Source organism: Xyrauchen texanus, chromosome 30 (assembly GCF_025860055.1).
Source record: "Xyrauchen texanus isolate HMW12.3.18 chromosome 30, RBS_HiC_50CHRs, whole genome shotgun sequence".
NCBI lineage: Eukaryota > Metazoa > Chordata > Actinopteri > Cypriniformes > Catostomidae > Xyrauchen > Xyrauchen texanus.
Genome location: NC_068305.1, coordinates 2,187,563 through 2,206,605, shown reverse-complemented (window position 1 = coordinate 2,206,605; position 19,043 = coordinate 2,187,563). Strand labels below are relative to the sequence as shown.

General features: G+C 39.8%; 1 protein-coding gene across 12 annotated transcripts in view; it reads right to left on the bottom strand.

Annotated features, from left to right (window-relative positions):
- The window catches only part of LOC127624282 (receptor-type tyrosine-protein phosphatase kappa-like), a 247,790-nt gene that overhangs the window by 152,444 nt on the left and 76,303 nt on the right, over positions 1-19,043 (bottom strand). For all 12 annotated transcript variants that reach the window (XM_052099037.1, XM_052099026.1, XM_052099028.1 and 9 more), the window contains one exon: positions 14,527-14,798. In XM_052099037.1, the coding sequence (XP_051954997.1) occupies positions 14,527-14,798 (272 nt within the window). The remainder of the gene's footprint in view (positions 1-14,526; positions 14,799-19,043) is intronic.

Below are 19,043 nucleotides of genomic sequence, written 5' to 3'. Positions count from 1 at the left end.
ATGTGGCAACCCCCTGTGTAAGCGCACCGTCAAATGACGTATACTTTGAAAGGTGAGCATTGAACTGTATGCAGACGCTAAGCATTCGCTTCAAAATAGAAGCATACAGTATATTAATGAAGTAAAGTAATATCACACCTCTCCTCAACAAGCCGCACGAAGAGAGGCATCATTCATGTCTGAAGCAAAAATGGTGATCCTTAGTTTCTGGCTTTGATCAAAATTCTTACATTTTGGCTTTGCAAACACCACTGATTACAGCATACTGCTTAGAAACACCGTATATTCAAAAACATAGACACAAAACTACAAACACACACGGCTTCCTGCTGCCAGCATTTCACCAAATATTGAGCTCTGTGCTCTCATCTCTTCACTTGTCAAGAGAGTGTTTGCACACACACATTTGCATGCACAGTGGTGATCATTACCACAGCTCTCTGAGTAAACAATGAGAGAAAGAAAAAAATGCTATTGATACAAATGTGATGTGAGGAGTATGTTTTTATTTTTATTTTGTGGGGGTGGTGAGGGGGTCTGTCAGCGAGCGAGTAGCAAGACGTCCTACATCATTTGGGGAGATGCGCACCAATGTTTTTTTCCTTTCAGAATAGACGGCCCTCCATTTCAGCTCCTCCGCATGCCAAAACTCCTGCATAACGACCCCCCATTAGAAGCAATATACACCTGCTTCCCAAGCACCAGATCTATCAAACGGAAGTCTTCTGGATAGTCCGTGTCTCTATCTAGGGGGTAATTTTCTCCGCTTTGATTGTAATCTATCACTTCCTACCTCTGAGTTTATGGTCATCACCCTGATCCCAATTTATTTGACTCTTTCTTGAAGTTTTAACGCAATATAACACCAGCTCTGACTGCAGGAACAGCAGATCAAGTTCACAAGTTCAAGTTCTCTTCAGTCTCTCCAATTTATGCCGGAAGAAACAATAGCGAACAGTTTGAAGAGGAACTTTGGCATCATCCCTGCTCCTCGTCTGGAGAATAACAATGTCTTGAGATCCATTTTTAAAAGTTGAACTATTTTTAACTCAACATGCCAGGTCTGTTCCGAAACCTAGTGAGCTGCCTACAGAGGCATCATATCAAGGCATCATAGATGCACTCCCGATGCAAACTCTATTCCAAAAAGGTAGGCAACTTAAGCCCAAAATTTACTCTGGTCAGACAGTATGCAAGTCTCTCAACGCATGCGTCTGGAATTATTTGCATGAATAAGTGGGTTCACAGGTGGCAACACTCACAGTTGAGCTGTTGTTTTCACGAAGAAGGGCTAGAAGATTATGCAATCGCCGCTAAACAACAGGAGACGAAGATAGAAACAACAACAGTGGATGTGCACGTCAAGAGTGCATGTGTGAGGAGGTCAGAAGATACCTGCATTTGATAACTCGAGTCTAAAGGAATATAAAGACTTCTATATGGGTATAAAATCCTGAGGAAAAATAGTCCACAACTGGGTCCTAATACCCTAGTAGAGTGACAGGGACACTGTACTGTAAAAAGGCACCATTCTTTGGATGAGATGTTAAACTGAGGTCCTGACTCTCTGTGGTCATTAAAAATTCCAGGACACTTCTCGTAAAAAGTAGGGGTGTAACCCTGGTGTCCTGGCCAAATTTCCCCCATTGGCCCTTGTCAATCATGGCCTCCTAATAATCCCCATCCATTAATTGGCTGCATCACTCTACTCTCTCCTCTCTACCAACAGATGGTGTGTGTACTGGTGCACTATGACTGCCGTCGCATCATCCAGGTGGATGCTGCACACTGGTGGAGGTTAAGGAGAGTCCCCTCATCACCATGTAAAGATTGTAGTGTCAGAAAAGTGTAAGTTGCATAAAAGTGTACAGTTTACTTATTAATTCTTTTCAAGTGGCTAATTGTTTTAAAGATCTTTAATTTTTAGATGTTAAAATTTACTCAGATCCCAGTTTAACATTTACAGTTAATTAAAGTATGCCATATGTAGGTTGATTTCACCAAAAAGTAAAAAGTGTAACACTCAAGGGTAACACTCAAAATGTTGCTCTGTAGGTTTGAGCTCGAAACAGCAACATTGGCTCCACAACCAATGGTTTGAGTTTGGGATGGAAATATTTGTTTATATGACCAATAGAAGATAGGGGGATTTTTTTTGGGAATCTGTTGGTAAACAGTAATTGTTCATGCGATTGCACTTGGTGATGCCACAGCTTTAATAAAATTATGTTAAAGTCCTCAGATAGAGTTTTTCTTTTCTATGGCAACACTTATGATAGCAAAATGACTTTGTTGTTGATAACAGCAAAAAAATTTAGAACTAAACTATGCTCCAGCCATTAATGGCTAAATAAAATGACATGCCAATATGTGTTCACTACTGTTGACGCTGCTGCCATATTGGTTCTTTTCAAATGATGTCACGAATGTCAAGTCGGCCCTTTCATAGAATTCCGAGTTTATAACTTGTAATTACAAGTTCTTCAAAGACATGAACACATTTTACGAGTTGGAATCTAATTATTACGGTAATTCCGACATGACATGATGGTTGCCAAGCAGCTGAGCAACTTTCTGTAGCGCATTACTTTAGAATGCACTGTCACAGGTGTGTGTTTATAATCATTTATAGTCATCTATTCGTTATTACAGGGATACTCTCTAATATTTATTAGGACTGTCAATTTACTGCTTTCATTTAATATGATGTATTATACAAAAAGTAACGTATTAATGCAATTAATCAAGCCCCCTGAACCGTAACTACATTCCAAAATGAAAGAAAGTATTTTTCTAAAATCAGAGCAATTCAAGCTTGAAGTACATGTAAGTTTGTGTTTTTCCGAGGCGTGTCAGCAGGGGGCAGTCAGCGTGCCTCAACAAACCTCACAAGCAGCAGAGCCACAAAATGAGAGCCGTTCATAAAGGAGGCATTCTTGATAGCTGGATTAAACATAACAAAATGCAGGGATCTCCAGGTGCCTTTTTCAAAGTTTCAACTAGTTTCAACTTACAGTAAATCAGCGTCCTAAAAACACAGCGTTTATGACCCAAGAAATCAGTGAGATGCTCCTAAACAGTCCGTCTGATGGACATGTACAAAAACTGACAGTTGAGCATCTTTAAAGGAAACACCTCGGCGTTACATCTTTAATGCAGTTATATTTAATGCATTATAGCTTGAATAAAGTTCAAATAATAAGGAAGCAGATCATGTAAATAACTACAAACTCTGAAACTGGCATTTCTCTGTGAGATCAGCACCTCTTATATGAGTTGCATGAATGTTCCGATCTGTCATGGGGACACTCATCCCTCGAGCATGCATGCTAAGTGCAGCTATTTATGTAGTGCAGCGATTATACATACTCTGTGAGCGAGGCATGTGCAAGGCGTGAGCAGCGCGTTTTCATTTCAGCGCCCATATTATCAGATGACACCGTTTACACTGCAAGCGTGAGTCGCGAGGTGACGGGTCCCAGAAGCGGCAGTGAGTGGATAGTTTCGACGTTGAGCCTATTTATGCCGCGTGGCTCATGCTGAGCTCAGCGGCTCTGTGTGCAGTACAACACTAAAATAATAAGGAGATTATTAAAAAGACACAAAAGCAAATCTAAATGATTCATTCCGAACCTATAGCACAGTACAATTTATATGTCTGCATGCAAGTAAACTGAATAAAATAACTTAATAAAGGAAAGAACTAATAAACTGCCAGACTTTTTGCCATTCTGTATATACAGGTGTACAGTATAGACACAACATTAACCAATCACAAACAAGTGTGCTGATAAAGATGAAGTGTGCATGACTGCCTGCTGTTGTCCTAGAAGCAGCAATAACCTCAGATTATTATGACCTTATTAAAGAATACATTTGCGGTTTGACCCCATAGATAACGTTATATCCTGTGCAGAGGCACTGCTGTTTCTCGTGGAAGAGACGCGGCTAATGTGAACTTCCAACGTAACCGCCCCGCTCATGCGCCGCTCATTGATGATGTGTTAACCCATAATGTGTTGGCTCATGACTTATTGAATCATAATATATGTGTCACTGTGAATTTCTAATCCTGAAGAGAATTGGCAATAGCAGCTTTATTAATAAGAGACAGTTTGTTTTTTTGTGAGTTACAGATAGATTGAAGTGAACAGAAAGGTGAGAGAGGTGTAGTATGCACCCCATTATACACTGCAACCAAATTATGTTTCCAATATAAATATCTAAAACTCGTATATTTACTTTAGCCGATATACAGCAGAAGAAAAAATGTTTATCCGGGAATGTTGAATATATTATATTTACAAATCATTTAAAATATCTAAAATCCTTTAAAGAAGATGCTTTCACCTGAGAAGCAGCATATAAGATATTTAGACTTGCTTTTAGAGAATAGATCTTGAATTTATGTGTCTTTACTGCACATGCAGAAGTGTAACCAGTGAAAAAAATACTTGTATATAAAATAAACATTTTAATATACATCCTCTTAAAGCAAGTCTAAATATCTTATGTTGCTTCTCAAGTAAATATATCTTTTTTTAAAGGATTTTAGACAATTTTAAATGGAAAATGAGACTAAAACACTTGATAACAATAGGATTGTTTCCAGTGAATTTCTTTACTTTTGTCCTCTTTATTGTTAGTAAGCACATTTAATACAACCTTTTAAGTCAGACATTAAACACTTCATCATACACTCCTATCATACATCACACATACTGGAGTCTCTACAGTAATCTGAGCTCTCGAGCACCTGTAAATTACTGCTATACTGGACACAAGATAAAACTGTGTGTGTGTGTACACACACACACACACACACACACACACACACCCCCGAAACACCTTTTCTTCCACTAAACTGGCTTTGGGGAGAAAGCGGGAAAATTGGTGGTCACACGAAGCTGTGAATCCTGGGAAAAGGCCTTCTTTTCCTTATGACACATGTAGGGACTTTCTTGATCCAATTCTATTCCAAACATAAGGCACCCACTTCCTGCAGAAGGTTGAGGGATTTAACGATGCATATAATCCAATAACGATATCCAAACTTTAGTCGTTTATGATAAATGAAGTTATTTATTTTCTCAAAATACACCAATAACTTATGGACATTTGGTCAAAAAGCTGTATGCTCTCTTACCTACACACACTTCCTTTTCCTATACCACTCCCCCTCAAATACCAGGATAATACCAAAATAAAAGTCATCAATCCATACATTCAACAAAAAACATACTAAATCTATAAATCGATCAATTAATACCCAGCTAAACATTCATATTTACAATGAATTTCATTAAACCTTGAATGGCTCCTTCAACAAACATTTATGCTTGCAATCTCAAAAATAACATCATTAAAGACTGTATCATACATGAGGGAAACCACAAAGGAACATCAATGTCATTTTTTGGGGAAGAAATAAAAAACAGAAAAACAACTTATTCTCTCAAGTATAACGACTGTGGATGAATATTCAATAATTGACCAAAACTGAAAGAAGACCAAAGGAACACATCTAACATGTTAACTCATTCCTTTTGACAACATAAAACGATTGTGCACTCTTGTGAATTCTGATGATTCCAAAGACACGATACTCAAGCTATTCCGTTGGATGTTCTGGCAAGATTTCTGATGATCTGAGATCAAATAATTAAAGATAACTGAGGGCAGGTGTCCAGCGCATTCAGTGAGTCCGTTTGACATGGTAACTAACGATCTGAGCTTGGAAGTGAACTGCTCTCGAGGGGGATAAAGACCCTCCCCAAAAACAAAAGTGATTCAGGTCTTTTGTCACCCCTTCCCGGGAGAAAAATAGAAACAGATTTGAGTCATCAGCGACTAATTAAAGGGGACAAGAAATAACATGGCCACACTTGGGCTAGAGATGGACTGAAGACAGAAGGACAGAGTGGGAGGATAGAGAGAGAGAGAGAGCGAGAGAGAGAGAGAGAGAGTAATAAAGGGACGTAACATGCCTGGACTCATTAGAAAGGACAGATCTCTGGGGGTTTCCAGGGACAGCAGGTGGAATACATTATATTGTGAAAAATCAAATCAAGACATGAGGAAACAAGCCCTTCTAATCCATTAGATCGTCTCAGAAATATCATACATTATTAATCACAACAGCATCTCCCAATACTACCTAAAGAGTGTAATGTCTGTGCACAGCCAGTAGAAGTATCAGTAACTAACTAATACACATTATGAGCAGGGTTATTTGCATTTAGAGTTGATAAACAATGCCATTTTTATTTCTGCAAAGCTCAAGGCAAACAGGCAGGCTTTAATTGCCACTGTTAAGACTGTGCTGCATTCTAAAGCAGACATTTCTGAAACGCAAACACTTCTTTGTGGGCAAGACGATACAAATGTCTTAAACCATTGGATAAAAAACTATATCAGCCGTTTAATATTCAACCGCAGACGCACTCACACAGACAGCAGAGAGAGAGATGAGCGATCAGTCAGGACTCACAATTAGTGTGAATACAAACCAAGGCTTTGAGTATTCAGTCTCTCTCTCTCACACACGCCAAAGCAGAACAACCAGTCAGACCACAGACACATAACTAACAGTGACAGATACACACCCACATTCATGACTGATTAAAAAAATAGAGATAAACCAAAGGGAAGGAAAGAGACCTGTTGAGACCAGAAGAGTTGAGACGAGAAGAGACAACATGAGATGAGACGAGACGATAAAAATACACAAGCCAAGATGAGAAGAGACGATACAAGATGAGAACAGAAAAGAAGAGATAAGGTGAGACTAGATGATAAGAAGATATACAAGTGAAGTGATGAGATGGGGTGAGAAGAAAAGAAAAGACAAGAGAAGAAAAGGAATGAGAAAAGATGAGAAGACAAATGTAGATGAGATGAGAAGTCAAGTCAATTTTATTTGTTTAGCGCCTTTCACAACACACATCGTTTCAAAGCAGCTTTACAGAAGATCAGCATTAACAGATGATAAAACTGTAATGTCTATAATGTCGATGAATCATCATTGTGTAATTAGATAAAATATGATTGTTTATCATGTTTAAAAATAAGTAATTAAAAAATTATTGTATTAATAACCCCAGTGAGCAAGCTGTAGGCGACTGTGGCATGGAACACAAAACTCCATAAGATGTAGATTAATGGAGAAAAACAACCTTGGGAGAAACCAGACTCACTGTGGGGGCCAGTTCCCCTCTGACTAACATTATGAATGTAATGTAAATATTACTTGTGTATAGTTAAAATCATGGTTTAAAATGATTAAACTAAGTGTTAAGGGTCAGTGTTTAAACATCGATTTTGTTTGAACTGTCCATCAATAGACCGAGGTGATGCAGGCAGAGATCAGACGCAGTTCAACCTGGCCGGTAATTTTGGTGAGGTTCGGTGTGGTCCATCCTAAATCCAAGGTTCAGACAATGGCATATGAAGTATCCCATGTCTTAAGGTTGGAGTTGGCATCAGTTCATCCTCTAAAGTCCATCATAATAGACCGAAGTGATGTTTGGCTGGCAACGGCTGTGTTTAGTCATCATCATTCAGCGACACGTAGCAGTGGATTCCAACACGAAGCATGAATGATGCTGGATCCAGCCGCTTCTGGTGACCTCAGGATAGGAGTCCCGAGGTTGAGACAGGGAAAAAATTTAATAATATATGCATAGATGCCATTCAATTTATTGCAGAGATATAAATCATGATCACTGTTTCTAGTTTCTGGTTCCGGCAGACCCAACTAAAGCAGCCTAATTGTGGGTTGGAGGATAAATGAGGTGTATGTCTGGCTAAATAGATGAGTCTTTAGTCTAGACTTAAACTGAGAGAGTGTGTCTGCATCTCGAACAGTGTTAGGGAGACTATTCCATAGTTTAGGAGTCAAATATGAAAAGGATCTACCTCCTTTAGTGGATTTTGATATTCTAGGAACTATTAACAGGCCAGAATTTTGCGATCTTAATGAACATGTTGGAATATAGCGTGGTAGAAGATCACTTAAGTACTGCGGAGCTAGACCATTCAAAGCTTTGTACGTAGTTAACAGAATTTTAAAATTAATACGGAATTTAACAGCCAATGTAACAATGATAAAATGGGGCTAATATGATCATATTTCTTGGTTCCCGTTAGCAGTCTGACTGCTGCATTTTGAACCAATTGAAGTTTATTTATTGATCTTGCTGGACATCCTCCCAGTAATGCATTACAATAATCTAGTATTGAGGTCATGAACGCATGAATTAGTTTTTCGGCATTAGCAACAGAGAGCATATGCCTTAATTTAGCAATATTTCTTAGGTGGAAGAATGCTGTTCTACAAACATTTGTAATTTGATTTTCAAAGGACAGACTGGTATCAAATATAACACCTAAGTTCTTCACTGTTGAAGATGATGTAACAGTACATCCATCGAGAGTCAAATTATATTGTAGTGGCTTATTTTTAGAGTTTTTTGGTCCAATAATTAGTACCTCTGTTTTGTCAGAATTGAGTAGAAGGAAATTTCTGGCCATCCAATTTTTTATTTCATTGATACACTCTGCTAATTTCGAGAATTGTGAAATCTCATCAGGTTTTCAAGAAATATAAAGTTGTGTATCGTCAGCATAGCAGTGGACACTTATTCCACGATTCCTGATAATATCTCCCAGGGGAAGCATATACATGGAGAAAAGCAGAGGCCCTAAAACTGATCCCTGTGGCACTCCATATTTTACTTTTGTTTGGTTTGACAATTCCTCATTTACATAGACAAAGTGGTAGCGGTCTGCTAAATATGACCTAAACCATGCTAATGCAACTCCACAAATGCCAACATAATTCTCAAGCTGTTCAAGAGAATGTCATGATCTATTGTGTCGAATGCAGCACTAAGATCTAAAAGCACTAGAAGAGAAATGCAGCCACGATCAGATCATAAGAGCAAGTCATTTGTAACTCTCATAAGTGCAGTCTCTGTACTGTGATGAGGCCTAAATCCTGACTGAAATTCTTCGTATATATTATTTCTCTGTAGAAATGAACGTATTTGGGAGGATACTACCTTTTCTAGAATTTTTGACAAACGGGAGATTTGAAATCGGTCTATAATTAGCCGATTCTCCAGGATCTAGTTGTGGCTTCTTAATAAGTGGTTTGATAACTGCCATTTTAAAGTTTCTTGGGACATGTCCTAAGCGTAGCGAGGGGTTAATAATATTAAGAAAAGTTCTGAAATTACAGGAGATACCTCTTTTAAGAGCTTAGTTGGTATAGGATCTATCAAGCATGTTGTGGCTTTCGATAAGTTTTGTTAGCTCTTCATAACCTATGACAGAGAAGGATTGAAGTTGCACGTGAGGAAAATTATTAGACATTGTTTTCTGAGGTGCTATGACAGATGATTGCATAATTAAAATTTTTTCTGTAAAGAAATTCATGAAGTCATTACTCTTGTGCTGCGACGGAATATCTGGTTCTTTTGAGGCTTTATTCCTAAACAATTTAGCCACAGTAATGAATAAACATCTAGGATTGTTGTGGTTATTTTCTATGAGTTTACTAAAATATGCTGACCTGGCAGCTTTTAGTGCCTGTCTGTAGCTACAGACACTATCCTTCCATGCAACACGAAATAATTCTAATTTATAATTTTTCCACACGCGTTCCATTTTCCGAGCTGCTCTCTTGAGAGCATGAGTGTGATCATTGTACCATGGTACAGGGCTTATTTATTAAATTTTCTTTACTCGAAGTGGGGCGACAATATCAAGAGTGCTAGAGAAGACTGCATTTATATTTTTTGTTATTTCATCAAGTTCTTCTGGGCTTTGGTTTTATTGAGTGTATGAGAAAGATATGGAAGATTATTAGTGAAGCTATCTTTAGTGGTCGAAAGAATAGTTCTACTTGAACGATAGAGTGGTGTAGATTGAGTACCATTAGTTGATTGCAGCATACAAGAGACGAGGTAATGATCCGAGATGCCATCGCTCTGCTGCAGAATTTCTATATTATCAACATCAACTCCATATGACAGAATTAAATCTAGAGTATGATTTTGGTGATGAGTTGGTCCTGTTACATTTTGTCTGACTCCAAGAGAGTTGAGAATATCGATAAATTATAATCCCAATCTATCATTTTCATTATCTATGTGAATGTTAAAGTCACCAACAATTAAAGCTCTATCTACAGTAACTATAATATGTGATAAAAATTACCAAATTCACCAAGGAAATCAGAATAAAGCCCGGGTGATCTATACATTGTAGCAAGGACAAAAGACGACAGAGATATTTTATTTATCTGATGGTGTCACATTAAGCATTATTAGTTCAAAAGACTTACATTTATATCCTGTCCTCTGAGTAACACCAAAAACTTCACTGTAAATTGTAGCAACACCTCCTCCTCGACCCTTCAGACAAGGTTCATGTTTATAACAATAACCTGGGGGAGTAGATTCATTTAAACTAATATATTCATCCGGTTAAGCCAGGTTTCAGTCAAACAGAGTGCATCCAAACTATGATCTGTAATCATTTCATTGACAATTAGTGCTTTGGTAGAAAGAGATCTAATGTTTAGCAGCCCTGTTTTTATATGATTTGTATTTTTAATATGTTTGTTTTGTTCAAGTTTGACGTAAATCAAATTTTTTCTAAATTATTTAGTGAGGGTTTTGTGGTTGGTAGTTCAGGGAAGAGACACAGTCTCTATGAGATATCTAGGAGTCTCTATGTGTTGTAGTTTATGCGACCTGTGTGTCTGCTTCCTGACCTGGGCTCCAGTTAGTCAAATACTATAATTATTAAGACTATGAGCCAAATTACTAGAGAGGAGAGCAGCACCTTCCCTGGAGGGATGGGAGGGATCGTCTCTCTTGAGCAGGTCAGGTCTACCCCAAAAACTTTTCCAATTGTCTATAAATCCTATTTTATTCTTCAGACACCACTCAGACATCCAGCCATTCAGTGACACTAATCTATAAACCTCATCACCACGACGAGCAGGGAGGGGACCAGAGGATATTACGGTGTCTGACATAATTTTTGCAAATTCGCACAGCTCTTTAACGTTATCTCTAGTGATCTCCGACTGGCAAAGCCAGACATCGTTAGTGCCGACATGGATAACAAATGTAGGAAATCTAAGTTTAGCATTAGCCAGCACTTTGATAGTGTGAAGCAGAGCGGGGCGGGGCAGGGCTGGAATGTCGTACGCCCGGTCCCCAATAGGCCTGATGGGGCACACGAGGGATAAAGGCAGCCGGTGACGACGGTTCGAGAGAGAGAGAATTACGGGCATGTCGTCATGTGTTTATGTTTGCGCTTTTTGTTTTAAGTTTAATTAAATCGTATTTATATTGACAAGCCGGTTCTCGCCTCCTCCTTGCCCATCTTAACCCCCTTACAGATTTAATGTCAGATGTTCTGGCCCCCGAAAAGCAATTAACAATAGTGGCTGGAGTCTTTATTTCCACGTTCCTTACAATAGAATCACCAATAACAAGGGCTCTTTCAACATGATTCTCAGTGGGTATATCACTGAGTGGGTAGAATCGATTGGAAACCCTAACTGGAAAGGGAGAGTGGTGTCTCTTTGCCCTACGAGTATGCAGCCGAGACGTCACCCAAATGCCCTGCTGCAGGGGCTCTATAGCAGGAACCAAAGTGTGTGTGTTGCTCTCTGTACTACTCGCATCCGAAACAGTATCTACCGGCTTCTCTTTCTCACTGACCTCCACTAGCGTTCAGATGCGAGTCTCTAACTCATTAACCTTCTCTGTTAGCCTGACTAATTCCTTATATTTATCACATGTGAATCCCTCACTGCTGACAGAGGAGGCTATTGTAAAGATGTGACATGCAATGGATGAAGAAATAACATGAGCGGATGCCATGACTTACGGCAAATTGTTTGTTGTTGTTATTGGTTGTTCCTGAGCGGTGAGGGTTTGAGATTGATGTGAATCCCTCACACAATTGTTTGTTGTTGTTGGTTGTTCTTGATAAGCGGTGCTTTGAGATCGATGCAATAATCTGTGTACTGCAGAGGAGAAAAAATGGGTGCGCACTGAAAAACCGCACGCAGTTTAATCGCAAAAAAATAGAACGCGGATGCAGGTGGAATATGTGCGCAGTTGAATCGTGATAAGAGAATAATACGAGAGAAAACCTGATGCATGCTTAAAAATGCCAGATGTTAAGGATTAAAGGTTGAAAACAGATATATAAGTGATGCTAAAAAACTAGCAGGCTACAAACACAGACTCTAGCTAGGTGCTAGCAGTACAGAAGCGGAAAAACCTGAAACGCGGTAAAATGACAAAGGACATAACAATGAATGATGAATATAACAATGAACTTTTGAGAATAAGAATAAGCAATGCTAAGCAGCCTAAGCTACAAACAAACACTCGTGCAGCGTGCCGTCAGCAACAGGAAGTCCAGTTACGTCAGACAAGTTAGACATCAGAAGAGACAAGATGAGAATAAAGATGAGAAGACATTAGATGAAATGAGATGAGAAAAATACAAGAGAAGAAAAGAGACTAGAAGATGAGAAGAGACCAGAAGAAAAAAAAAATAAGAGAAGAGATGAGACAAGAAAAAGATGAGAAGTGAAAGATAAAATGTGAGTTTTGCCAAAATGTGTTCTGTCTTTGTGAGCGCACAGCTTCAGTTGTAGTTTCCCTGCCGTGCGCTCTTCGGTTGGTCTTATCTCATTTTCATGTCCGGAGCATGGCGTCTGGATCCTGACTTCCCTGTCTGGTTCAGCTTCGGTCTGTGTCGGGATCTGGACATTCATGCTCCATGTTCTGTCTGTTATTGGTGTGGGTGCATTGCGCTTATGTCATCTTGGCGGCATGCACTAACATTAATTGTTTATGTCAGTCTCTCGTGACCACGGACTCGCTACGTGTTGCGCTCGTGTTGCACTACGTATTCACGTTGTGCTGAGGTTCAGTCAGTTCAGTCTGAGGTGTCTGGTTTGTGTGGAGCCGAACTCTCACACAGGTGTCCTGTCTCGTTTTATCGCCTGTTCCATGCATCGCTTGGAGTTTGCCTCACGATGTACACACAGGCTGTGAGAATGCATGGCATTCCTTTGTTTGGCATTGCTACGCATTCTCCAGTGTTGTCTGTCGGTTGGCATGAGCGTATATTGCTTTATTGTCTTGCCAATGTGCACTCATGCCATTCAGGTGTTTGTGTCTTGTAAGAGCATGTGGCTTTGTTTTGTTTCTGTGTTACTGAATGTCTCTCAGTCTTGCGTCATACCCTGCCACCTTGTTTGCCCATTATAAGTTAATTTGTTACACCTGCCCTGCCCATTAACCTGTTTTATTTCCTTCCCTATTTTAGTCTCCTCGTGTGTGCTGTCCAGTGCCAGTTCATCTTGTACTTGTTTAATGTTCATGTCGGTCTCATCTCTGGTTCCTGTCCCTAGTCGGTCCGGTCGGTCCTGCTTCCCGTACGTCTGTCCCAGCCTAGCTTTCAGCGCTGGACTTTATGTTTGTCCCCTACAGGGTAGTTTATGTTGGTTTTTGTTATTTCTGTGTTAATAAATCTTTTAGTTTTTTTTCTCTGTGTTTGGGTCCTGCCTCTGCTGATTTGTGACAAAGAGATTAGAAGAGACGAGACGAGAAGTGAGGAGAAGAGAAGAGAAAAGAATAGACCAGAAGAGACAAAAGATAGACAAGACCAGAAGAAAACACCAATGAGAAGAGACTAGAAGACAAGAAGAGACCAGATGAGATGAGAAGAGATGATACGAGATGATACGAGAAAAGAGACCAGAAAAAAGATGAGAAGAGAAAGATAAGGTGAGAAAAATAGAAGAGAAGAAGAGAATCATATTAAGTAGACAAAACGTTTCAGAAATAAAAAAAATGGGAAAAAATGAAAAGCTGTTGTATTGAAATAAAATCTTGTGAAAGAGCTCCACTGACCCATAATGGCATTTCCAGAGCTGTGCTCTTCACGTCCCACTTAAACAATTCAAACAATCAATGTGACATTTCAGATGCAAGGAATCATTCTCAAGTCTTTTTCTAAACACTCAGTGGCATTTTCATCTTACCACTACTATAATCACTGCTGAATTAGTCCTGTTTAATGGTCAAATGTCCAATGAACAATCATACTAGAACATTTGACAAGAGAAGAAAACCTCCAAAGAACTTCTAATTCAATTCAATTCAATTTCAATTAATCTAAATTGCCATAAGTCACTCCTCGCACAGAGTCAGCCTCTCTCTTTGGAGGGTATGCACCTTTAAACAAAACTAACACCACCTGTGACCCAAACATGGAGACCCACCAGGATTCTCTTAAAAGTAGTACTCATTTCTTAGGCAATTTTGCTTCTCAAATAATGTTTCTTGCTATAAGGATGTTTTGAACTGCAAAACAAGACAAAAATACTGATTAGGTGTGCTCAGATAAACACATGACATGGAGTACACGTTATAGAAATAAATTCTACACAATGCCTTTTGATTAGGAGAATCATTTGCATACCTGGTATTCATTGGGCCAGAAGGTGCTGACGGCGAGCTCCGCCTTCATCCAGCTCTTGCCTATGCAGGAAGTGACGTTCCAGATGGGGTTGGACAATGGCCCCTTATTGACCTTCACCAGGATGTTGAGCGTTCCCGGGCTGGAGCCGTCTGGACAATGCAGAAGATAGTTAAAGTCGATGCAGTGTGTGTCATTTTCCTTCATCACAGGCAGCTGCAGACGAGCCTTTTCTCCGTAATCATGCTGAGAGGTGTCCACCATCATGTACGAGCCTGGTGGAGAACGGAGAGAGGAATGCATACGTGAGGAATAAACGTTTTGGAAAAACCTGAAACCATGTCTTTAGAATAACACTATGTTGGCTTTGTCAAACCATCATAAAAATTGGCTGACAAAACACTCTATTGGAGAAACTGTTCCAGGCAATCGGGCCAAGTCGGACAGGGCCGTAAAGGATCTGGTTCCAGTTCCTTAAGCATGTGATTGCACTGAGAGGTAAACAACTTCAAATCCCAAATGCTCAGAGCATGGACATCAGGCGCTGGAGAGGACAGACTTCAGCACCATTTGTCCAAATGAACATAAATCTGTTCATCCGTCTCTCCACAGCCAGCAGGAGAGAGATGACCGGCTCTCTCTATGCAGATCTGGCTCTCCCTTATACTTTCCACTGTCTCGCTATTATCATCCAACCTTCTTTCACTCTCTATAAAATAAGCAACATAAAACTGATCCCATTTTCTGTATTAATAAATGTCACTTAATAAATGTGCGCAGTTTATCAGTGCATGATCTCAGTGCAATATCTTTCCTAATGTATCCACTATTTCTGCCTCGGCATGCAGACGGGAAACAAATTGTAATCAATAAAATCAACGTCCACTTTAAATGTTCCAGTCAAACGCCAATGGGTAAAATCAAGCACCATCCCACATTATTACCTATTGAATATTCTGTTTTTGTTTGAAATATTATATCTGTATGACCATATGTTTGACAATATGGCATACAGTAAATAACCAAATTTCATTATTTATGAAAACAGCACAGTTTCATCAGTCAGGAAATGAAAAAGGACCAGTCCAGAGTGTATTAAATTGCATAAATGCATTGTAAAGTCCAGCTTCTAAGCTTTAAAACGACACCCATTTTGTGTTGGTCAAAATGTATTATTATTTAAGCAACCAACAATCTAGAAGAAGTGGACTGTTCACACTAATGTCCTCTATTGCACCCCTTGTGGCAATGTTGAGAATATAACACGAACCATTTTGGAAAACAACAATGAACTATATTGAGCTTGCGTATCTAGAAGTGTCTGCTTTCACAAACTTGTGCTGAGGGCGTTTACGGCCTTAAATAATCATCAAAAGTGTCCGCTATTCATACAGGTCTACTCCTGTTGCGTCAAATCTTTCAATTTGTGTGTTTTTGGTAGCAGTTGAGACATGCCTTGGTGAATCAGAATGTTTAAACGGATCCTAATGAGCTTTAAGAATTCAGAATGAGCCACACTCATATATATATATATATATATATATATATATATATATATATATATATATATATATAGAGAGAGAGAGAGAGAGAGAGAGAGAGAGAGAGAGAGAGAGAGCAGAGAGAGAGAGAGAGACTTGAGACTTGAGACTGTAATTGCTGCCAGAGGTGCTTCAACTAAGTACTCATTTAAGAGTCTGAATACTAATGTCAATGCAAATTTATTAAAAAAGAAAAAACTGAAATATAACAAAGTTATCAAAAATCAGTTTTTTGCTTTGTCATTATGTGTAGATTGATGTGAATTTTAGCATAAGACTGCAACATAACAAAATACAGGCATGCAAACTGGTCAGGGGTAAAAAAGGTGAGAAGGATATGCCAGCAAAAAATCCAATCCTGTATTTATATATAGCACATTTTAAAAAACAACAAGATTACCCAAGTGCTGCACAAAGAATAAATAGAAAATATAATAACACATAAAATATGGGGGCCATTTTAATATGTGGAGGCAAGTCATTCCACAAAACACACAGCGTAACAGGGGTCTGTTTTTATTTTACACCTGAACCAGACTGTCAAGGGCCGTTTTCTCTGTTTAGCAGCATGTCTCAGCCTTGCCCTCATCTCCTCTTCAGCTGCCTGTTTTTTGAGATCCTGAGCACTACTGGATCCTTTGCAGCCACAGTTAAGTCTCTTTTGAAGCAGACTCTGCTGCTGCTGGCATTTGTTAGTGGCTCCTGCTGAACGGATGTTCTTGAGTGTGCGATCCACCTCCCCAAATCTGACATAATCTCGTCTGAAAAACTCAACTGCCATACTTCTCTCTGGATTGGAGGGTATACTTGACAGTCTGAATGGCTATTGAGTGTTACACATTATGGGTAAATATACTTTATGGCGTTTGCCTAGTACCATAATATCGCACATAAAAATCAGGCACGTGCAGGCCCCATAATACGAGCACACAGAACCATATACGCTGTCCTCGTGAGGGTGCATTTCTGCTCCAGGTGTGCACAGAACAGTATCTGGAGCTCATTTCTGCTCCGGGCATGCACAGAACAGTATCTGGAGCTCATTTCTGCTCCGGGCGTGCACAGAACAGTATCTGGAGCTCATTTCTGCTCCGGGCGTGCACAGAACAGTATCTGGAGCTCATTTCTGCTCCGGGCATGCACAGAACAGTATCTGGAGCTCATTTCTGCTCGAGCGTGCACAGAACAGTATCTGGAGCTCATTTCTGCTCGGCGTGCACAGAACAGTATCTGGAGCTCATTTCTGCTCGGCGTGCACAGAACAGTATCTGGAGCTCATTTCTGCTCGGCGTGCACAGAACAGTATCTGGAGCTCATTTCTGCTCGGCGTGCACAGAACAGTATCTGGAGCTCATTTCTGCTCCGGGCGTGCACAGAACAGTATCTGGAGCTCATTTCTGCTCCGGGCGTGCACAGAACAGTATCTGGAGCTCATGTCTGCTCCGGGCGTGCACAGAACAGTATCTGGAGCTCATTTCTGCTCCGGGCGTGCACAGAACAGTATCTGGATGATTGGTTAAAAAGAGCCTAAAGTTGCAAAGTTTATGGTAACTATGTATATATATTAGTGGGTAAATGCTGGCCACAACCCCTCCACCCCCGAATATTTTCTCATCGGATCTGGACAAATCACTTAGGTGTCCCATTTTGGTTTCAAAACGGTGAATTTCGCTGAAAGGTGAGGAGTTTTCATGCCTGAAAATGTAAAAAAAAATAACTAAGGGGTCTGAATACTTTCTGAATGCACTTTATACAGCCTACTATTTAAAGAAAAAATGTGAGACAATATGCTGAATACAACGATAAATATTTCAGTTGTATGCTACACTGCAGGAGTGCCGCCCAGTTATATCTTGGAAATAAAAAAAAATATATATTTGTATTCAATTTTGTGTTAAATAGTGACAAAGTAAAAAAATAAAAATAAAATCAGCTGATATCAGCTCTGGTTCATTCGTCACCTCTCAAGTCGAATGCATTGTATTGTGAAATACAGTGCCTAACAATGCTTACTGCATACTGCAGAAATATTGTAGCATGTTAGTATGCTATTACAAACACAGTCAGTTTTCCTGTGCAAACAGGAAGTATACTAAAGTCAGGCTTTGTCTGGGATCTGGATTACAGAACAATTCCAAATGCTGCTCAAATAATTGGATTCACTCCCTTAGAAAATACAGTTCACAGTGAGACGTTAATGACTTGAGGTGAGAACAGCATTGTGAATGTCAAAAGGTGTGTGTTTCTGCTGTTTCCTCTATAAATGCCTGTTGGGTAAACATTAGCTTCTCACCAGCAAGGTTAGAAGGTTCCTGGTGATTCAAAAGGTCAAAGGTCAGCCATGTGAACTAACCAGCATATCCAGATGGCATTATCACTCATCCTAGAGTTTCTGGCACAGACTGAAACAGCCTCGTGAATGATTTTTGATTTATGTAAGTGCTTCCTTATAAACTTGTGCTGGAGCATTTGGAAGTTTGTGTGAATTGCACATTAATCATTACAAACTGAAAATGACAGAGGAAGAGAGACTGAAGGCTCAACATATTACAGGAGTTTGGCCAACTTGCTAAACCATAAGGAAAACATGAGCATAAGTGCTCCACAGAGCTCAGATCTGAGGTTGGTTTAGTGAGTACAGAACTGGAATTCATGTTAGTGCAGAGCCCAGCATTGGACAGAGAACTAACCACCTCACCACTAATTACACACCCCAAACAAACCAAAAGTGGGACGAGACAGCTGGGGTTTACAGAGCTCGCGCCGCGGTTCAATGGTCCGAGCCGCGCGGCCGATTCGTCAGCGCAGCGCGGACGTGTTTCCTAGTGACACCCAATGGGCAGCGCGGCACGAACAATCCTCACCAGCGCTGCGCTGACCAATTTAAACAGCGCAGCGCAAACCATACATGCAAATAAATGTACAATAAAGAAACCCCTCTGTAGATGTGTGTACAAACTTACTGACACCTCGTGTAGA